The 23622-nt window shown below is 40.9% G+C and overlaps 1 protein-coding gene across 1 annotated transcript in view; it reads right to left on the reverse strand.

Annotated features, from left to right (window-relative positions):
* Window positions 1–23622, reverse strand: part of SLC9A7 (solute carrier family 9, subfamily A (NHE7, cation proton antiporter 7), member 7) — a 183156-nt gene that overhangs the window by 45994 nt on the left and 113540 nt on the right. The window contains exons 2-7 of the mRNA XM_012652292.1: window positions 23407–23606; window positions 20712–20789; window positions 13276–13352; window positions 10651–10763; window positions 1049–1154; window positions 570–711 (exon numbers count right to left, since the gene is read on the reverse strand). Coding sequence (XP_012507746.1) covers window positions 570–711; window positions 1049–1154; window positions 10651–10763; window positions 13276–13352; window positions 20712–20789; window positions 23407–23606 — 716 coding nt within the window. The remainder of the gene's footprint in view (window positions 1–569; window positions 712–1048; window positions 1155–10650; window positions 10764–13275; window positions 13353–20711; window positions 20790–23406; window positions 23607–23622) is intronic.

Raw genomic sequence — 23622 nt, forward strand, 5'->3', positions numbered from 1 at the left:
TTTGTAATGCCCAGCAAAGAGGACATGAGGAAGGATTCAGCACAGCTGTGGAGAGGCTGCTCGCTCTTTCCACACTTTGCTTTTCTGTTTGTTTGTTTCAATACTGTGCCATCCTTCACTTACAGAAGGCCACTGTGCAGTAATTCCCACTGATGGCCCCCACCTAGCTATGGCCACGTAACACTATATGGCCCTGTGCAGCTGACGGCAGCAGCTAGCTGGGGCCAAAGTACTCCAGTGGTCCCTGATTTCTCAGCCTCCTCCTGGCTCCTCAACTCTTTTCAGCCCCCTAAAACTAATGCTCCAACTGGTTCATAAGAAAGGGAGAGACAAAGCAAAGGTGAAGACAGAGCAAAGTCTCGGGTTGCACTCCCAAACACTTTCTCAGACTCTTAGCCAGAGACCAAACCTTCGAGCTTCACCAGAGGGACACATTTAGGGAGCTACCACACCTCAGTGGAGCAATCGACTTAAGATTCTGATCTGAAAGGAAGAACTAAGAACTTTCTTTTGAAAGTGTAATGTCACACACGCACACCCAGGCAGAGGCGGAAACTACAAAAGGATATTAGAGCAGTCACAACACCAGTCACAGCTCCCATGGTAAAAGAGCCACTAAATATACCTAGAAAAATTCCAACTGACTTAAAAAAGGCAGCAGCATCAAAGGCATGAGTGTTCAGTCCTGCTGGCTGGTAGGCAACAATAGACCTAGAGTTTAAAAAGAAAAGAGAGTTTAAAAAGACTGTGCTGGTTTTATACCATGGTACCTGAAAATATCAACAAACATAGGCATCTATATTCTGCCAAACACTGCCCAGGGTAAATTCATTTAGTTTAATCTGTAGCCACCATGTTATGCTGGCATCAGCATTCTGATTGCTGCTGATTGGACAGAACAATGCAACTTTATAAACAAAGCTGATAAATCTCATTTAGAAAAATGCCCAATTCAATATTTAACACTTTTAAGGTGGGCCTGTGAATTTAGCCTAAAGCATGTGGGAAACCAGGGTCTCTCTTCCTCAGCAGAAACATTGCTACTTACGAGGACAGTACGATGGCAACAGCATCATTTAGGACACTCTCTCCAAATAGAAGTGCGTAAAGATCCACATCTGCATGCAATTCATTAAATATCGCCAGCACGGTCACTAAAAAGTGGGCCGAAGGCAGAGAAATTAGTTTTGGTTTCTGACCTTAAACCACTGATTACAGATTAATAGAGGCAATTCCTATCTTAGGTGGGACCAGGTGGTTCGGGAGACAGCATGGGGGTCAAACATGGACTATTTATGGCTGAAATGAAACAGCAATCTTCCTAATCTGAGTGAGGTTTGATATGATGCTCGAGTCTAATGACACTGCGCCAAAACACTATGCTTTCCACCGTGATCCCACCACACTTTGAAAACACTTGGTACAGAACTTAAAAAAATAATCACAATCGATGTGCTTTGGCTTCACCGGAGAGTTGAAATCTCCTTGAAGGTAGAAATGCTGTTTTATCGACCACTGCGCTCCCACAACCCAGCATCATCAGGGCACAGGGAAGACTTTAATGAAGGTCTGTGAAATCACGAAAATCTTCATTTATGCCAGGCTATACAAAGTAACGCTTCTAGTTTTCACATTTCTTAGGCATTTAAAAATCAGCTATTCTCCAGATCAGCGGTTCTCAAACTTTTGGCCTCAGCACCCCTTCACATTCTTAAAAATTACTGAGGTCCCCAAAGAGCCTTAAGTTTTGTGGGTTATAGATACCAATATTTACTATATTGAATAAAACAGAAAAAAATACCTATTCATTTAAAATAACCCATATGTTAACATGACATATTTTAATGGAAAAAATATTTTCCAAAACCAAAAAAAAAAAAAAAATGCGTGAAAAGAGAGCCATTGTTTTACATTTCTGCAAATCTTCTTTAAATGTCTGGATTAATGGAAGACAGATGGTTCCCATACCTGTTCCTATATTTCAGCAACAGATAGTCAATATACACATTATGCAGCCTCTAGAAAACTCCACTGTACACTTGTGAAAAGTAAAAAAAAAAAAAAAAAAAAATAATGTATTACTGTTATTATTAAATCAGTTTTGACCTGATGGACTCCTTGAAAAGGTTTTGGGGACCCCCAAGGGCCCCCAGACCACACTTTGATAACCACTGCTCAAGACCAGGGGTTTTCAGCCTTGGCTCTATTGCCGTTTCAGATCAGATAATCTCCTTGTTGTACAGGGCTGTGCGATGCATCGTAGGATGTTTAGCAGCATCCCTGGCCTCTACCCACCAGATGCCAGTAGCACTACCCCACTCAACTGCGACAACTAAAAATGTCTCTAGACATTGTCAAATGTTCCCTGGGGGGCAAAATCACCCCTGGTTAAGAACCACTACTCGAGACATACACATGCAGCTGTGTTCTCTCTCAACACTCACACCCAGCTACCTTCCTGCTTGATGGTTTCTGCCATAAGGACTGCAAAAGCTAATAACTCACTTTCCCCGCTTCCTTTGCAGAGAGCACCACCTCTTCCTGTTTGGAAGAGGGCAGAGAGGCCAGACACTCACATCGTCATCTTGCTTCCATGGGGCAACTGACGTGTGACTGAAACCCACGGGCAGTGCAGTAGAAAGACCAAGTGCCTGCATGCCTAATTGTAGTGGGACCTGTGGCACCAGCCTGGGACTAGTACCCAAGAGAAACATCTATTTGTTTAGCTGGAATTAACCAAGTTTTTCTGTTCTTTGCAGCCAAAGGCATTACTGACTGATACAATTAGAAAACCAAGCCAAACAAATGTTTAGTGAGTTATTTATAAGCCAACCAGTCTTGTAACCACCACCCAGATCAAGAAATAATGGAACTTTGCCAGCTCCCCCAATGTGTCCCATCCCAATCTCAAACCCCTTCCTTCACTCAAAATGAAATACTAACCTGAATTAAGTAATTATTTGCTTACCTTTCTTTGTATAATATTTTGATCATCCAAATGCATACTCTCTGACACTATTGTTTGATTTTGCCCCTTTTTTTTTTTGGAGACAGGGTCTCACTCTGTCACCCAGCACCCAGGCTGGGGTGCAGTGGTGTGATCACAGCTCACTGAAGCCTTGAACTCCTGGGTTCAAGCGATCCTTCTGCCTCAGCCTCCTGAGTAGCTGGGACTACAGGTGTGCGCCACTGACTGCGCCCAGATAATTTTTCTACTTTTTTTAGAGACAGGGTTTTGCCATGTTGCCCAGGCTTGGCTTGAATTCCTGGCCTCAAGTGATCCTCTCACTTCAGCCTCCCAAACTGTTGGGATTACAGGAGTGAGCCACCAGTCCCAGCCTTGCCCATCTTTTTAAAATGTACTTTTTTATATCTCTTTTACTCTAGAAGTTCCCCCTCCATTCCTTTCTGTTGGCTCCCTTCTCATAATGCCCTATTGTTTAGTTCTCTCATTTCTGAATTTTCCAATCCTAATGCATGTACTTTAATAACATCTTTCATTTTCTTAATTTCCTTTAGCTGCTTTTGGAATATTAATAAAGTTTCGCCTTTTAGGGGCCTTATTTTTCTGGTATGACTTCATTAACTGTAGCTTTGCTATTCAGAGGGGTTATCCTCATTTTTTTCTTACAATATGTTTGCACAAACTTCAACCTCAATTCATTTCTGTCGCTCATATTTAAGCGAGGTGAGTAGGGGCAGAAGTGGGCCCAGAAGAGTTGTTCTAGTTCATGGCTCCAGGGCGCCCTCTTCTGGTTTTACATTGAACTATTAAAAATACGGCCTCTGGGTGTAGCCACCTCCCCAATACTTTCTGAGATCCACTGCTTCTAGCCCTCTCCTCCTTTAGTAGCTGAGCTTTCTTCCTTTCATACTCCATCAGTCAGGGTTTGTGGGCCTAGCAGTTTGTCTTTAGGGAGTGCCTCTGTCCTTCTAGAGAGATCCGTGCTGGGTATTTCTGAGAGCCCTGAGGACTCAGGTCATTCCCACACCCTCTAACCTCCTCCAGTGTCCTTGCACTCGTCCACAAATTGGAGCCTCTAAAGCCCTCTCTCAGTTTGGAATGCTATCAGATATGCCCACGAAGTTCTTTACTGCCAGTGGGGAGCCTTCCTTTTGAGTATAAATAGTTGTGGAAAATTTGTGGGTTACCTGATGTTCAAAAAGGTCAGCAGCCCCCTTTCCCCTGCACAGCTGCTATTCCTATACCCAAGTCTCCCAGCTGCTGCTGGGTGATGGGATGCTCTGTTGGCTAGTTTTCCTTCTTTTGTTTTTTAGAGACGGAGTCTCATTATGTTGCCCAGGCTGGCCTTGAACTCCTGCCCTCAAGCGATTTTTCCGCCTCAGCCTCCTGAGTGGCTGGGACTACAGGTGCACAGCACAGTGCCCAGCATATCAGCTAGTTTTGACTCTGTTTTTTTCTTTTGCGATCCTCCTTTCTCTAATTTTGGTAAAGATTAAGGGAGTTTCCAGAATGACACTGCCTCCATCATGCCTTCCATTTCAAAAATTTAATTCATTTACTGAGAGTAAGCAAAAAATAATTTGGATTTGAAAACTGTCTCCTATACGATGCGGCTGCTCCAGGTTATTATAAATCAAGGGGCTAGAATCATTACTTTACGCATTCAGACACTAACCAGACATTAGTAGGGTTCATGCCCATCAGCTGTAGTTCTTAAAGGACATGTCATTTTACAATACAGATGTTAACATGAGATGCAAAGTTAACCTCTTTCCTTCACCCTTAAATACAGCTTAGCAGGTTACACAATAGGAAAGATCTTTAGGCTTAAAATTAGGTTATTTTTTTATTTTTAATTTTATTAAAATTAGAATTAGGTTTAAAAAGGTTATTTTCTAGATTATTTGTTACACAAACAATATCTGTGGCTCCTTACATAAAATTTTTACTCTAGAAATTTACCTTGATATGACAAAAATTGTCTTGTTTTTAACTCAATGTTGAAGAAAAATTAACAGTGATAATAACGACAATTATTGAGACCTTACCTTGAAGCAGGCACTATGCTAAACATTTCACAATCTCCTTTAGTTCTCATAAACCCCTATAAGGTGGGTGGTATTATCATTTTCCCCAATTTAGAGGTGAGAAAACAGACTATGCTTGTATGATGGGCTGCTTTATGCTACAGTATTGAAATTCTCTAAATCCCAGTAGTTGGGCACAAGAGAAGTTTTATTCCTCACTCACATAATGTGTCTGCCATGGGTTAGCACAGAAAGCCTCTGTTCACATCACAGTACCTCGGGGACTCAGGGACTCAAGACATAGAGGCTGATCTTGAAGAACAGAGAGCCCGGGCTTGGCAGTCCAGGAGCCCTGGGCCTAGGACCTTATCAGCAGGGGTCCTGGCAGGAAACACACAGCAATTTGAGGAGAGTTTAACGGAGAGGTTATTTATAAAAGTGTGGGCAGAGGACAGGGAAACCACAAGGGAGAAGGCAGTACTCGAGACTGGAATCAGGGCACTTGTGTACCATCGCTAAGGCCTAAAGTCTCCAGGGGAAGGAGTGACTAACCAGAATCTGGAGCTGCATGGAGAGGGTGCCTGATAGGAGCTGTGGCCTCTGCTCAAGGGACACAGCCAGCCTGCTGGGCCCCTGCAGGGCTGTCCTCCCCCCAGTCTCCCACTGGTGCTCTCCTGTGGACAAATCCAATGGGAAACCAGAAGGCAAAAGAACCTCTGGCATATTCCTTACAAGTCAGCCTCCTGACGCTGAGATCAGGTTGGAGCAGGGTGGTGAGTCAATCCACAGGGCAAGTGGAAGACATCCAACACAGCCACCAGCTGGCCAGGAGAGCTCAGCACACAGCAAAGTCTAAGGATTTAGTAAAGTGACGGTCTGGGCTATGTGACTTCCCTTCTGACTCTTAAACATGGTCTTCCTGAAATACTACAGTATTTACCAATGGTAAAAGTGATATATAGTTAACTCATTTATTCATGACAATAAAAGCATAAATAACACTAATAACAACGAACACTTATATAGCTGTGGTCTGAATTTCAACTTCTCATTCTCTCTGCCCAACACCTTATAAAACAGGTCAGGAACTGTGCCAGGCCCCTCTTGAGCAAGTCTGTGCCTGACCACGAGGAGGGATGACAGACTGGGACTGGGTACGTGGCTTCTAAAGGGAGAGATTAAACAGACTGCACCCTGACACATACACACAGCAGGACCCTTGAAATCAGAGAGAACAGGGTCACAACAGCTGTTTCCAACTGGATGCAGACTGAGAAATCACAATTAACCAACTGAAGGCCACTGGTGCCTGCAGTGGGAAAAATCAAAGAATGGCAATAATAGGAAGAAGGAAAAATCAAGAACCTGAATTTGTTCATTCAACTAACTTTTCTTGAACACGTCATCTGTGTACTAAAGAGCACTTGGCACCTGTCAGCACTTAGTACAAGGCAGCGCATATTGTTTTTCTTTTTTTAAATTTCAGAATACTGTGGGGTATGCACGTTTTGGTTACATAATTTGCTTTTGTACAATTTGAGTCAGAGTTATAGGTGTGCCCTTCACCCAGAATGTGTGCATTGTACCCGTCAGGTGTGAACTTACCCATCCCCTCCTCTCCCTGGCCCACCTGTGTGATATCCGTTGAGTTTTACTTCGACGTGATAGCAGCACGTATTGTTATGTACACAACAGACTTAAAGAGCTGAGGGAGCAGATAATGAAAGAATCTAGGAAGAATGACTGGGGAGGTGGCATATTTGAACCAAGTCTCAAAGGATGAGCAAAAGATTGACCAGTCCATAGCTGGGTGCAGTGGCTCACGCCTGTAATCCCAGCTGTTTGGGAGGCTGAGGCAGGAGGATGGCTTGAGCTCAGGAGTTTGAGACCAGCCTGGGCAATACAGCAAGACCCCAACTCAACAAAAAAATTTTTTTTAATTAGCCAGGCTTGGTGATGTTCACCTGCAGTCCCAGCTACTCAGGAGGCTGAGGCAGGAGGACTGCTAGAGCCCAGATTTTTCAGGCTACAGTGAGCTATGATAGTGCCACTGTTCTCCAGCCTGGGCTCTACAGAGTGAGACTCTGTCTAAAAAAAAAAAAAAAGATTCACCAACCTGGGTGATGCAACTAGAGGATTAGTCTTAGACGATACAGATCCCAGATTTCTGAAACCTGACTGATTTGAGAGGTATAAAAGTGAGAGAATTAAAATTGGAGGAAATCACTTCATAATGGTTCACAGGAAGGAACAGCACTTGTGTTCTTGAGTTGCTGCTTAAGAAGTCACTATGGGGTGGAAACTTAAGTTTTCTTTCCTTAATTGTGGATCCATGTGAAGCAACAGCCCACAAAGATGGTACACAGCACCCATGACACACCACAGAATGGAGAGGGATCCCTGTCACAGAGCAGCCCACATCACCCCACACATACTATGTCACCTTCAACCAGAAAACCAGTCCACACCACTCCATATCCAAATACCAGCATTTTTATTTGATGTACCAGGCACTAGAGTCAATTCGGTGTTGTGAGCCCCTCTAACTCTGCACTTAAGTTTCTCTTTTAGGACTCAAGTTTTCCAACAACAGATTTTTAGGAGGTTGGTAAAGCACTTCTAATTTACAAAAACGTTCTCCATTTCAGGAAGATTTCCATTAAAAAATCAGTTAAAGTTAATGTCCTGATGTTGAACAAGTTTAAACTGTGAATTTTCTAGAACTTTCATTTATATAAAACCCTTACTGTGCCAATCTTCACAGGGCAAATAAAAATGGTGTAGTTTGGTAATGTCTTCCATTATTTTCTACCATAGCATAAACACATTAAAGGCAAGTAAACAATTACAAAGATAATCTGGAAAAGTAAGCCTTTGCATCCAATTAAATGAAGCAACACTAATAGCTCAGAAAACAATATCAGTAATCGTCTTTTTATAATTATTTTTTAGAGACAGGGTCTCACTCTGTCACCAGGGCTGGAGTGCAGTGACATAATCATAATTCACTGCAGCCTCAAACTCCTAGGCTGAAGCCATACTCCTGTCTCAGCCTCCTGATTAGCTGGGACTACAGGTGTGCACCACCATGCCTGGATAATTTTTTTAAATTTTTTTTATAGAGATTGGGTCTTGCTATGTTGCCCACGCTGGTCTTGAACTCCTGGCCTGAAGCAATCCTCCCGCCTTGGCCTCTTATAGTACTGGGATTACAGGTGAGCCACCATATTTGGCCAATATCAGGAATCTTTATGTTATATTAACCTCCCTTTACTTGGTGGTGGTACTAGAAAGAAAATAGTAAGAAAGTTATAGATAAGTATAGTTAGTAATATATTTCAGACAGACTAAACAACTTTCTCAGACTTACGATTAATCTATTTCTCAATAGACACAAATCTGGACACAGTCACAGACAGCATAGCACTAAAATAATAAAGCTGCTTTTCAGAGTGCTCTTTGGAAACATTCTTGGGTTAAGTGATAATCTGTTACTTTACTTATTAAAAGCATAGGCCGGGAACGGTGGCTCACGCCTGTAATCCTAGCACTCTGGGAGGCCGAGGCGGGCGGATTGTTTGAGCTCAGGAGTTCGAAACCAGCCTGAGCAAGAGTGAGACCCCGTCTCTACTAAAAATAGAAAGAAACTAACTGGACAACTAAAAATATATAGAAAAAATTAGCCGGGCATGGTGGCGCATGTCTGTAGTCCCAGCTACTCAGGAGGCTGAGGCAGTAGGATTGCTTGAGCCCAGGAGTGTGAGGTTGCTGTGAGCTAGGCTGACGCCATGGCACTCACTCTAGCCAGGGCAATAGAGTGAGACTCTGTCTCAAAAAAAAAAAAAAAAAAAAAAACACATGAATCGAATTGAGAAATCTCTGCCTGAGCTGAGACCAACATAATTTTCAGGTGCTATGCTCTATGCTTTACATGTGTTATTCCTTTTAATATTCACAATAGCCCTAGGAAATCGGTACCATTATTCCTACTTTATGGATGAGGAAACTGATGGGAGAGGATAAAGTGTGCCCAAGCCACTCGATCAGTGACTGGCAGGGCTAGAACTCAACCCTGGGCCTGTGACTCCACATCCCACCTTCTTTTCACAAACCAGGGTACCTCAACCAGCCAAGTCTTTGATACTAATTTACTTAGGGTATTTGTAATAAAATATGGGGTTAAGAGAGGTCAACATTTTTTGGCACATCAAGATTCTTCAGAACCACACAATTGTCTAGAACTATGCTGTCCAATGTGGTAGCCACTAGCCAACATGTGGCTATTTAAATTTATTTAACATTAAATAAAATTTAAAATTCAGTTCCTCAGTTGCACTACACCACATTTCAACTGCTCAATAGCCACATGTGGCTACTGGCTACCACAATGGACTGGGCAGACTATAGAACATTTCTATCTTCGCAGAATGATCCATGGGATGGCGTTGATTGAGAGGACCCTGAGGGAGCATGGTTAAGTGAGGAGTCTTAGTATCTTTAAGGTTATTACTGTTCAGAATGTTAGAGGGCATCATAAACATTGAGAAGACCTTTCCATGAGGACCAGCTCATTCTCCATAACTTCTTTCCCTAAGATGTACTCTCAATAGTTGCCATTAGAGAAAGGAATAGCTATAACTACTTTATGCAAACAGATTTAATTATAGGTTCTAATTCAGAAAGGAGAGCTTTTTTGTTTGTTTGTTTGTTTTTGAGCTGTGAGGGTGGAGGGGTATGTAATAATTCACTTGTAAGAACTGGTTCAACTAACACTTGAAAAGTACAAGGCAAGAGATTTATGAATACAAAACCATGTCGCAGTGTGCATTCATGTAGGAACATTGCATGAAAGGAGTTTATGAATTAAATTACATTCACTACAGGTACCTATAAGTATTTCCACTAAGAAAAGGTATTATTTAAACCAAATGACATGTTTCCTAAAAGAAGGCAAAAGCACATTGAGAAAGAAGACAGTCTAAGTATAAAAACTGTGACCAAATTAGACATTCTAAAATGAAAGGCAAGTGGGAAATACAGGTGGAAGCAATCCAAGTGCCCATCAGCTGATGAATGGATAAACAAAATGTGGTATACACATAAAATGGAACATTATTCAGCCTTAAAAGGAAGGAAATTATAACAAATGCTACAACTTGGATGCACCTTTTGAACATTATGCTAAATGAAATACGCCAGTCACAAAAGGACAAATACTATATATTCCACTTATATGAGGGCTCCATAGTAGTTATGTTCATAGAGACAGGAAGTAGAATGGTGGTTGCCAGGGTCAAGGGGAGGTGGGACTGGGGAGTTGTTGTTTAATGGGTACAGAGTTTCAGTTTTGCAAGACAAAAAAGTTCCGAGGCACACAGCAATGTGAATATACTTAACAGTACGGAACACCTAGAAATGGTTAAGATGGCAAATTTTATCTCATGCATTTTTACCACAAAAAATAATAACAATAAAAAAGGAAATGCATGCCCTTCTTAGAAAAGCCACCTAAGCAGGTTAGACCCACCTACTGGTCACTTCTTCTACCATTCCATGTTAATACTGTCTCCCTACTGCAACAAAAATCAACAATTGCTCTGAACTTTTTAAGATTTAAATAATGGAATATCATAATGATAAAGCCAAGTATGCAAATACCTGGGTCAGTGGCAGAGATGATTGCTCCAAAAAAGAGACAATCCGTGTAGTAAAATTTATCTGAGAGCTGTCCCACAATCTTCATGAGCTTCACCACACCATACATGAGATTTCTGTAAGAAGGTAAGGTAAACTATGTCAGGAGGGAAAAAAAAGTGAGTAACCTAGCAAACATGCAAGCAGAGTGGTACTAGAATACTGTACTTACAGGGAAACTTACGGAAATAACAGGCAGCTGCTATGGTTGGACACTTAGCCAGGAACATGGGCAAATAGAACTTTGGCACTAAGTAATGGTTTGTAGTTAATGTCATCCTGCTGAAGCATCTGAACATTTCATTTTTAAAAGTTGTGCTAACAACTGTAGCAACTATGAAGTATGGTCTTCAACTAGCAACAAAGTTAAGGCATCTTAAGCAACTGGGTAATAGAGGGGAAAGGAAGCGATGGAACCTGGCATAATGTGTAATAAATTGCTACAAAATTCACAGGATTCTAAGATAAAGCATTTAAAGTTACAGAAATGGGTAGACTGGATGAAGCTGGAGAGAAAAAAAATGGGTTGGTCACAAAGATCCAAGGTATCAACCTATTACTTCCTTCTCTGCCAAGGATTATTTCAAAGAAGGGAAAAGAGACAAACTTCTGTACGTGTCCTATTAGAACATCATCATCCCCATCGACATATCTGGCCTCTCACTCTTTGCATGGGCTAGGCAGGCCGGCAGCAGCCCTCCTTATGACATGACATGGTCCAAGAGGGACCACCAAGTTAAATTTTTCAGCTTGGCTGGAGCACATTTCCTATAGAAGAGCTTACAAATTGGGAGGAGTGAGGAATGTTAAAAGGCCTAGTACGTGTTCCATGGGTGGTGGTGTATACATGTGCACACGTGTGTGTGGTGGCAGCAGTGATAGCAGCAGCTTCCGGGGTTAGAAGAATAAAAATAACCACACACTTGACTCATTGTACCTACAGCCAATCCTCTAATAATGAGATTCTTGATGGGAATCAAGGACCATGTCATTGCCTACTTTTGTGTCTTGAATGCCTAGAGTAGTGGGTTGGCTAAGCTAGGAGCAAAAGAACTATTTGCAGAATGGAATCCTTTTGAGAAGAAATAACTATGACTTAACACTTACCTGCTATGTGCCAGACGCTGTTCTGGACACTTAACAAGTTGAATTTCAGTTCACAGCAACTGTATGATATGCATTTGATTTGCCCTTTGCTGCTTTATCAAAGGCTTCTCATCTACCTTTGAAACATTTCCCGGAACTAGACCTTCCTCTCCATTTGCTTCCACCAGTCTTAGACCTGGGCAATAGACTTCTCTCTTTGGCAGCCTTTTCCCCATTTTGCCTCCCATCATCACCAATGCCAGTTATGTAACCTGTCACCCTTCAATGATCTCTTAAAGGACAAAGTCCAAGCTCCTCCTTGTTTGATGCATAAAAGTCCCCTGCTTTTATCTCTAGGTTTCCAGCTAATGTTTAAAAAATTAATGAAAATCCTTACTTTACTCAGATTTTCTTAGTTTTTACTTAACACTTTTTCTGCTCCAGGGTCCCATCCAGGATGCCACATGACATTTAGTCCTCAAATCTCTTTAGTCTCCTCTTAATTGTGACAGTTTCTTAGACTTTGCTCATTTTTGATGACCTTGGCATATTTGAGGAGTACTGGTCAGATATTTTCTAGAATGTGCCTCAACTTGGACTTGTCTGATTTTTTTCTCATAGTTAGACTGAGGTAACATGTTTTTGGGTAGAAGACCAAAGAGGTAAAGTGCCCTTCTCATCACAAATATCAAGGGTGAATACTATCAACATGACTTACCACTGTTGGTGTTGACCTTGATCACCTGGCTGAGGTAGTGTTTGCCAGGTTTCTTCACTGTAAAGCTACTCTTTTTTTCTTCCTTTCTGTACTGTACTCTTTGGAAGGAAGTCACAATGCACAGCCCACACTCAGAGTGGGGGTGAGGGTGGGAGGAGGGACTAAGCTCCACCTACTTAAGGGAGATGCATGTACATAAAGTATTTGGAATTCTTAAGCACAGGAAATCTGTCTTTTCTCCCCCATTTATTTATTTATCCAATCATTTATTTATATCTGTATAGACTCCAGTATATTTTATACTTTGGGTAATAATCTAATACCATATTATTTATTTTGTTGTTCTTCAGCAATTAGGGGGGCTTTGACCATTACAGGGGCTTTCAGTTTGGCTCTTGTGTCCCTGTGACATACGCCACATTCTTTTGTCTTCCTATCTTTTGAGCACTCCCTTACTTTCTGGCATTGCAAGATGCTCCATGTTCATCTCATATATTTCCTGCCTCAGCCCTAGAATTAACCATTTCTGAAAGGAGTTCTGGTTCTTTTTATCAAAGAATGATAATAGAAACCATGATCTTCATACTGGGTGTAATTTTATTTCATTTTAATTAATCTTAATTTAGATAGCTGCATGTGGCTAATAGCTATCATGCTGGACAGTGTAGCTCCCCATTCAAACTGCCATCATCACAAACATCAAAATACTGGATTCTGTGGACCTGTATGGATCTCATCCCTTTGGAAAGGGTGTAAATTTGGTTACATGACAAAGATTCACCTACCCAATAATGAAGCAGGAAACAGCAGTCCCCAAGAAGGCATAGGCCAGAATAGATCCAAGATTTCTGAAAAAGTGTCTCTAATTAAAACAAACAAAACAGGAATTACATTGTGATTTTTGACAGTGATCATAAGAAATACATTAAAAGTCTCTAAAAAGTGGAACTCTACTTACCACTTCCATTACATCCAGTAATAACTGAAGTTACTCCTGAATAATGCTATGTAGTCTTAAACATCATGGTTTTAAAATACCTTCTGTACTGCCAATCACTGAGCAATTAAGCAGGGGCTTAGTAAATTTTCAGACAAAACTACTCTGGCTAATTATGTTAAATTACATTAAGTGTGTGTGTGCATTTGGCATTGTATGTGCATAAGTAGACCAATCATTTTTACAGATTTAACCCAAATCATTTTACTTGGTGATTTAGCATGTCACTTCTAGTTCTGGTGGTACCTTAGAAGAGCATCACAGGTACAAGTTTCAAACAAAATATGAAAGTGCCATCTAAGGAGCTTTCTGCTTAATTTGATATCAGAAAACAGAGCCCTAAATTTCTGCTCATGGGACCTGAGCAGAAAGCTTACATTCATCTGGATTAATCTTTGAAGGCTGGGAACAAAGGGACAATAGAGATAGATGTGAAGAAAGGAAAAACAGGTCATTCCATGATGGACAAATTTATATGAATATAAATTCATACCAATATAAGATCTAGGATTATTCAGAAAGAGGTGACAAAACTTCAATCCTTTCAATGCTTCTGCACATTTATTGATTACTTTAAAAAATATAAACACACACATGCACACACACACATGGATTTACTTCTTATAAATCATTAGGCCTGTGGGATATTCTGATGGGGGAAAATTCTATCTATTCTTGGGATCCTGAGCCATGATTCTTCCTCCTCAAGGCATAAGCTATTCTCATTCAACAATCAGAACTATTGAACAAACAACTTCCCCCCTGATCAAACAATTTATCTAGAATTTTTTTTAAAAAAGCAGGAGAGCCCTAGCATGCCAGCTGAGCAACATCAGGGAAAGACAGGGCACAGGAAAAAGACCCCAGCCTAGATCAGGCAGCCACTATGAAGCACAACCAAAGGACTTCAGGCATCCTCTGGCCTGTGTCCCAGACAGAGGGGCTCCAGCCTTCTCCAGTGCTTGCCCCTATCTGAGGCTGTGAAGGTGTCCAGAAATGCCTAGTGTCCCTAAGCCACATGCTCAGAAGACACTCCTTCAAGGACTTGCCATGCCAACAGTCACCAAATGAGGGTGCTGCTTGTACGTATGATGAATATATTATGTTTGCTTCTTAAATCAGTCGCCAGTCTTTTCGTTTTTAAGCTAATGTGTTAATCCACCAATGTTTTCAGAAAAACTAATTATATTTCAAAAAAAAATCAACAACTGTGAACGCACTTCCCTTTAAAAGCAAGGGCTTAAACCAGGGAGTGCTAGGAGTGCATCGAGAATGAGGCATGAGACCAATGACACTCATGCGAAGTGTCCAGGAACACATTTCAATCCTAGATGTGCTTTCCCTTGCTACTCAGCTTTCTTTTGGATAGACATCCCCATGGGAAGTTTGAATATATATTAGATAAATTCACATTCATGATATTAGCCAAGGCAAAAAAGTAGGAATGTAAATCTGCCACCAAAACCACATTCATAATATATTCTAAAATCACACACACACACACACACACACACACACACAATTACTCATCTCTCATTCTGTCTTTGAAGCCTGGGAAAAAGCGACAATAGAGATGGATGTGAAGAAAGGAAAAACAGGTAGTTCCATGATGGACAAATTTATATGGGTATAAATTCATACTAATATAAGATCTAGCAATTATTCAGAAAGAGGGGACAAAACTGCACCTCTTTTACAGTAAAACTGAAGTTTTACTGTACCTCAAGGAGATATACTACTTATTTGTGTATTATGGCTAGTACTTAAATGTATACTTCGTAGTTCAAAAATTACCTTCACATATATTAGCTCATCCAATTCTCACACCTCCATCTGGAAGATGCTATTTGGACCATCTCATATGAGAGAAATCTAAGGCTCACAGGCATGGCGTGAGTTGCCTGAAGCTATACATCCACCGAACCTCAGCCCCAAAACAGGAAAGAGTGTCCTGGCCCCAGAGCATAGTGTTCTCACTGTGCAAGCTGCCCTGCCACCTAGCTCCTCAATCCCCACCACTTCCCTCTGGGGAATAAAGGACAGGAGGTGTTGAGTGAAATCCTAGGCCTTTCATCCTATTCTTATTTGGCTATAATACAGCCATGACCGGTTCAGAGTCCCCCTTACTTTTCCCTCTCAGTTACAGAACGACAAGAAGAGAAAAAAGGATATGATGGCATGCCTCAGGAAAGCCTTCAAGAATCTGAGCCTAAGACAGGCCAGGATGAAAAGGTTTGCTTTTGGTGAAAAACCACCTGATGTCCCAATTCCTAGCTGTACCATGCTAAGGCTTATGCTCCTACTCCTTGGAAAACCCTATCCTCTGCTGTTACCCACTGACAAGTTTTAACATGTTCGTGTGTGTATGTGTGTGTTTGGTGGGGAAGTTCACCAAAAATGAAGGCTTCTGTAGGTGAACTCTTTCTCTGCCAAAGCCCTCTAAGCAAACCATGATTGGTGGCACAAAATCAAAACTAATTCCAATGAAAACTTTTTCACGTCAGAAAAAAAAAGGCCCATGTCTGCATGATGAGTATACATGCAAAGGTCAGAGGGTCTGAATGCTATCTGTTTACATACCATCAGTTAAATGGTGAAATATTTATTACACATTTCACTGACAGTAGGTTTAATCAGAGATTGCAACCATATTAAAAACCAACTATTTAATGCCTTTATAAGGACTATTTAAAAAGGAAAGAGACTAAACTAAGAGTTGATAACCTGAAAGACTAGCTGTGATATTATGAAATATATATACTGGTTTTCATCCATGGTTCATGGGTCATAACTCCCATAGCCCTTGTTATAGTCTTTTGCTATAATGTTGGGGTGCTTTAGGCCTCAGAAGCAGGCCTCAGAAAGTAGACTCTCTCTCTCTGACCTTTTTTTGTCCTCCTTTTACCTGCTCCTTTTTCTCCCCAAGGCAGGATTCTAATCTTCCCCCACTTTTCCATAAAGAAATTCTCTGACCTACCTTATCCGATTGTAGGCCGTAAGACCCCCATTTGAGAAGGGGTCCTGCCCCATACCCAGGAGGAGGGAATGCTACACAGAGAGGCCAAGAAGAATCTAAACAGACAGGACTAGCTGGGTTTCCCTACTCACTTAGTATTAGATCATACCCATTTTGTCCAATCACATTTCTACACGGTTGCCAATCATCCTTACCCAATGAAGTCTCCATAAAAGGCCCAAAAGAACAGGGTTTGGGGAGCTTCTGGATAGCTGAATGTGTGGAGGTTCCTAGAGGTGGCGTCCCAGGGGAGGGCATGGAAGCTCTGTGCCCCTTCTCCCATACCTCGCCCTATGTATCTCTTCATCTGTATCCTTTGTTATATCCTTTATAATAAACTGGTAAATGTGTTTCCTTGAGTTCTGTGAGCTGCTCTAGTAAATTAATCAAACCCAAAGAGGAGACCATGGGAACCCCAACTTCAGCCCAGTTAGTTAGAAGTCCCAGAGGCCCGGACTTGTGACTGGTGTCTGAAGTGGGGCAGAGGAAGTCTTGGAGACTGAGCCCTCAACCTGTCAGATCTGACACTATCTCCAGGTAGATAAAGTCAGAATTGAATTGACGGACACTCAGCTGGTGTCTGCTGCAGAACTGATTGCTTGCTTGTTGATGGGGTGAAATCCCCACACGTTTGGTTACAGAAGTCTTCTGTGTTGATTGCTATGGTGTGAGAGCAGAGGAAAAACACTTTGTGCTTTTTTCCACTCAGACTAGCATTTCAAAAACAACTTAAATTGATTGGGAACTGGCAACGCCTGTTCTTTTTCTTTTGAGAAAATGGGGCTTATAAAGGGAAGGCTCTGCAAAAACTAAGGTGTTTTTCAACCATTAGAGTGGCTTTCGCAACCCATGATTTGGTTTCATTTTAAAGCAACTATGATTTTGATTATTCACTAAGATTAGTTATTTAAAATACCAAATTACTCATCACCCATTTGATCTGAATAATAGTTCTCAAATTCTCCATTTAGGCAAAGAATAACATTATTTATACCCATAATAACCATTTCTTGTCTATTATGTGTCAGTAGATGACATACAGATCCAGATGACTGGCAATCCTATAGACGAGTCAGGAAAAGGATTTTTTGCTTAGAGAAAACCTACATCCAGAGGCAGTGAAGCACAAAGGAATGACCCTGGGCCTTGGAGTCAGACAGAGAGGGTTAACCTTGACTGAGTCCCACACTATCTATTTAACCTCATACACATCATTAATCATTCTGAGTTCGGTTTCATAGCCAGTGAAATGCAAGACACTCTCCACAACAAATGTGTGTCGGGCTGGTGTGCAAAGACACACAGCCTCCTACTCCTCAACCATCCATCCTGGAGAGGGAACTTATGTTCCATCCCTCTCCCTGCCCCTTTTGCCCTGAAGATGATATAGTAAGAAGGGGCCACTTGATCTCTGAAAGGGGAAACCAGCTTGACCCTGACTTGTAGTCTTGACCCTCTTGTGCAAGATGGGAAACTGTTCCTGCTCCTCTGCCCTCCATGTTGCGAGTAAATGAGGCAGCTTTTGCAGGCGCAGCAATTTCTAGGATCTCTCCATTTCAGTCTCCCTACCTGTGACTGTGACCAATGTGGTAGCTAAAGGACATCCACCTGCCTTCAATTCATGAGGTAGATTGTAAGAAGCCCCATTACTAAAGGCTAAGATACGTACTACGACATTTGTTTACTAGAGCCTTTCGATCATCAATCAATCATTTAATCACAAATTAACTCCTTGTGTCTGTTTATCAATCAGTTGGAAACCTGAGGGAGAAATGATGTCAGCTAATCTCCAATCACCATCAATTTCTAACAGAGTTTCTGTGAAGATTAGAAAGAATGCATGTAAAAACAAAAATAAAGAATATATGTAAATTTCCTAATACACAGCAGATGCTCCATAAACTATGACTACATTTATGCTAGTTGGAAATAATTTATAAACCTTCTGACAACTGCAGAGTGGCTTTGACAGAAGAACCAGCCTGATGGGCAGGTATTCTCTCATAAAATGAGTTAGGAAGTATTCCTCCATATATTTTCTGAAAGACATTGTGTAAGATTGGTAATACTGCTTGATATAATTCACCAGTGAAGCAACCTGGATTTGTGGGAAAGTTTTTAATTATGAGCTCAATTTCTTTAATGAACATAGGTCTGTTCAAGTTTTCTGCCTCTTCTCAGGTCAGTTTCGAAAATTTGTATCTTTCAAGGAATTTGTCTATTTCACCTGGGTTGTCAAATTTATTGGCACAAAATTATTCATAGCATTCCTTTATTATCCTCTTAAGAGTCTCTCCTTTCCTTCCTGATATAGTTAATTTATTTCTTTCCTCTTATTTTCTCAATTGATCTATCTGGGGTTTATCAATTTGGGAGGATTCTCTAGTTCCTAAGGATATTGTTGAGTTTTATTTAGTCAGGCAAGATCTCTCTTCTCTAGACTCACTAAACAGGTTTCTTTTGGTCCTCATTCAGAAAGGGAGCTGAAACAAGCTCCGTGGCTATTATCTGAGGGAGGCCAATTTTCATACAAATGAAAGCCACCATACCACCACACCATTTGTAAAGGTATTTGGTATTTTTTTATATAATTTTTTTATTGAGACAGGGTCTTGCTCTGTCACCCAGGCTGGAGTGCAGTGGCACGACCATCACTCACTGCAAACTCGAACTCCTGGGCTCAAGTAATCTTCCTGCCTCAGCCTCCTGAGTAGCTGCGACTATAGCCACCATGCCCAGCTATAGTGCCACCATGCCTGGCTAACTTTTTTTTTTTAAGAGACAGGGTTTTGCTATGTTGCCCAGGCTGGTCTTGAACTCTTGGCCTCAAGCAATATTCCCACCTCAGCCTCCCAAAGTGCTGAGACTACAGGTGTGAGCCACTGTGCCCAGCCCAGTATTTGGTACTTTAAAGAACTAGAGGCTTAGGCCCAGTCTTGCTGTCTGGCACAATGACCCTCAATAATAAGGATAGTTAAGTTCTTTAAAACTTTTTATTTGAGGATAATTATAGATTCACAGAAGTTGCAAAGATACTACAGAGAGGTCCCGTGTACCCAGCTCCCCCCACTGGCTGTATCTTACGTAAATATGGTACAATATCAACACCAGGAAACCAACATTGGTACAATGTGTGTGCATAGTTTCATGTCATTTTATCACATGTGTAGATTTGCATAACCACTGTCACAACCAAGACACAGAATTGTACTATCACCAGGAAGATTTCCCTCACGCTACCACTTTATAGTCACCCCCACCCCACACTCCCAACCCCTGGCGACCACTAATTTGTTCTCTATTCCTATAATTTTGTCATTTCTAGAATGTTATGTAAATGAAATTGCAGAGTATGCAACTTTTAGAGATTGTTTTTTTTTCTCTCAGAGTAATGCCTTTGAGATTCATCCAGGTTATTGCGTGTATCAATAGTTTGTCCTGTTTTATTTTTTATTCTTTTTTTTTTTAAGACAGAGTCTTGCTCTGTCATCCCAGCTAGAGTGCAGTGGCATCATAGCTCACCGCAACCTCAAAGTCCTAAGCTCAGTGATCCTCCTGCCTCAGCCGCCCTAGTAGCTGGGACTACAGGCACGCACCACCACACCCAGCTAATTTTTTCTATTTTTAGTAGAGACAGAGTCTCGCTCAGGCTGTTCTTGAACTCCTGGCTTGAAGCAATCCTCCCACCTCGGCCTCCCAGAGTGCTAGGATTAGAAGCGTCAGCCACTGTGCCTGGCCTGTCCTGTTTTATTTCTGTGTAGTATTCTATGATATTGATGTACACATTTGTTTAACCATTCACCTATTATAGGACATTTTGTTTTTTTCCAGTTTTTGTCTATTAAAAATAAAGTTGTTATGAACAATCAGGCATAGGTTTTTGTGTGAATATAAGTTTTCATTTCTCTGGTATAAATCCTCAGGAGTAAAATTGTTGAGTTGTATGACAATTTCAACTTCAGTTTTGTAAGAAACTGCCAACTTGTTTCTCAGAGTGCCTGTACCATTTTACATTCCCACTGGCAATGTATGAGAGTTCCAGATTCTATAACAGAAATGAATCACTGATGATGAGTCAGCTATAGACTCTGAGTGGGTGCTGAATACAGTAATAAGCAATCTGGGAGAAGGAAAAAACTAGAAAATTATGCAGGTTAATTAACACAGAGATTCATATGCTTTAAGAAATACCATCAAAAACCTCTTACCTTCTTTAAACTGTATCCAGCATGGAAAATAATTGGAGGCAGCAGAATGTTGAAAAACACCTCTGGATCAAATGTTACCTAAAAGTTTAAAAAGAAAAAAGTCAAATTTTAGTTTAACACCAACTGGTGCTATAATATTTGCTTACTATTTGAAGCCACTGACTAAAGTTTGAATATTTACAGCAAATGACATAAATGTGAAAAATCATGGACTCAGCCCAGAAGAGAAATCACAACTCTCCCTGTGGACTGGCACATTCTTCTCCCCACAGCACTTGTGACTTACGATTTGGTGTGTTGTTTTAAGACATATTAAGATATAACAGTTCAATGCAATTTTGAGAACCCACGAAAAGCTTCTGGCCAATGTTTTCAATGTTTTACTTTCAACAAGAAATAAAAATATCTTGATTTTTATCATGCTCTAAAAAAGGCTCAACTGCAATAAAAGATGCTGCCAAGATTATTAACTCCCTGGATCCTCCCACAGAATCCTTTATAGACATAATTCCAACGAATTTAAGTCTCTCTTGAGTGACCAGACTTCTATGACACTTGACGTGGCCTAGGTCAAAGTCATCAGTGATGCTAATTGGCTTCCTGAACATCAACATAAATTCAGCAACTCTAAAGGGACTGAAATCACCTGTAGGTTTGATGCAGGGAAAGCACTTTGAAACTTTTAGATAGCAAAGTCTTATCAGATCCAGAAAAGAATTAAGCATTGTATAAACATGCTAACATTTTAAAGAATCTATTCATGGTGGTAGATTAACTGCTTCTATTTCAATTATTTTAAATCTTCATTCTAGTTATTAAAAGTTAGCTTTTTTCTTTAGAAATTGGAGATGTTAATCACCCTAATTAAAAGTAGAATGGTTCTTTCAAATTATGGCTTATTCTATCTTCTTGCTTAATATAAAAATAGTCTGCAAAGCAGGAAATGTCAGAACGAGAAGGAGCCTTGGACAATATCTACCCAATATGAGAACACTGGGCCCAAAGAGAGTGAGACTTGCTGGAAGTCACCAAACCCAGTTATACGTGAACTAGTACAGGGTTTTCTGACACGCAGTCCAATGATCTTTGCATCTACCAAGGTGCCTCAACATGCCTCTTTTCCCCTCAACTAGCAACAACAATCTCAGCCTTGTTTTTTCCCCCACCTTTGCTTTGTGCAGTAAAGTTTTAAACAAAGAGAATTTAAATAAATATTTTTCTAAAGATAGCAAAAGTAAGCTTTATCTTCTATCATAATCTAAAAGATGGAAATGGGTTGGTATAGGAAGGACTCAAGCTGCCATTCCCAAAAAGCCATTACCATGGTGTTTACATTGGGTATCTTTTGCAGTTACATTTAATTTCACAATGTTTATAGAAATCCCATGCTTTCTTACGAAGCACTGAGAGAAAAGACATACTAGTACTCTCATTAGGGACATAGAGAAGATGGTCATGTTTAATGCTCCAGGTCAAGAATAATTTTTCTTAAGGAATAGGGTAGATTCCAAGAACATTAATAATTTAATTTTTGGAGTACACTCTACACTCTGCCTTGGACTGTAAGCCTTCACACACATTAGCCTTGTTCTGTATTAAAAGGGGCCCCCCTCCAACCCAGATCTCCCAGCTCACTATACAGAAGCTTTCCTGCTGATAAGTGAATAAAGTAATGAAGATAAGGTAAGATATATCTATAAAGTAATAAAATGTATGTCAATTAATACAGATCTCTTGCTTATCCTAGAAATCATCTCACATGAGGAGATACATAATCCTTTTTCCTGTGGAGTACTTTTGCTATCCCAACATCAAATGAAAAACAACGCTTATACTCAAATTATAAGAAAATAAGAGCTTCTTCTTCCCCTGGAGATTCATTAAGCCTTTGGCACCAATCACCAATGAGAGTAGGCACTCAAATATTTGTAGAATATGGCAAAAGAACCATGAAGAATTAAGAATTGTACTTCTGAATACTGAATAAATAAGCTAAAAGTGAAATCAATCTTATTTTAAGAACCAAGCACAGTGGCTTACGCCTGTGATCCCAGCACTTTGGGAAGCTGAGGCAGGAGGATTGCTTGAGGCCAGGAGTTTGAGACCAGCCTGGGCAACACAGTGAGACCCCATCTCTACAAACAATTTTTTAAAAAATTAGCTGGGTATGATGGTGCATGCCTGTAGTCTGAATTACTTGAGAAACTGAGGCAGGAGGATCACTTCAGCCCAGGAATTTGAGGTTGCAGTGAGCTAAGATGAAGCCACCGCAGTCCAGCTTGGGCGACAGAGTGAGACCCTGTCTCTAAAAAGTAAAAAATAAAATATCTTATTTTAAGAAACAATCAGTCTCATCCCTAAACCACAGCAAGGATAAGAGACATAGTAAAGAAGAGATGGTGGCTGGAGAAATGAGCTGAGTGGGGACGAATGTACAAACCCACTACACAATCAGCGGCCCACATCAGCTACAGATCCTAACAAGCCAGCGGAGGTTACAAGTTGAAAGGTTCGAGTTAAGATCTGGTTCCTTCTTCTCTTCCTCATGGCCCAAAAGCTTCCTAAGAAAATGGAGAGCCAGGAATGTTATTGATTTTCCAGGAGTTTTGAAAGATTTCTCTCCACAAGGTCAAGATGAGTAGGGGAGTCAACAGCCACATCAGGACAATGATCACTGAACATCCCCCCAGCTCACCTTGCGCAGCATGTCATTCTGCTCTACGTTGTTGATCTTGCCAGGGCTGATTTCTCCTTTCAGGGTGTATTCGAAGAACTTCCCGCTGACATTCACTAATAAGGTGCTGAAGGCCCTGTCTTCCTGAGTGCAGCTGAGTGACTTGTCACGGCCACTGGTGGCAGGGGTACCATATCTTAGGATCACACCGACGATGAGCCCTGAAACAGAGTGGAA

This window comes from Propithecus coquereli, unplaced genomic scaffold, assembly GCF_000956105.1.
Source record: "Propithecus coquereli isolate 6110/MARCELLA unplaced genomic scaffold, Pcoq_1.0 Scaffold388, whole genome shotgun sequence".
Lineage (NCBI taxonomy): Eukaryota > Metazoa > Chordata > Mammalia > Primates > Indriidae > Propithecus > Propithecus coquereli.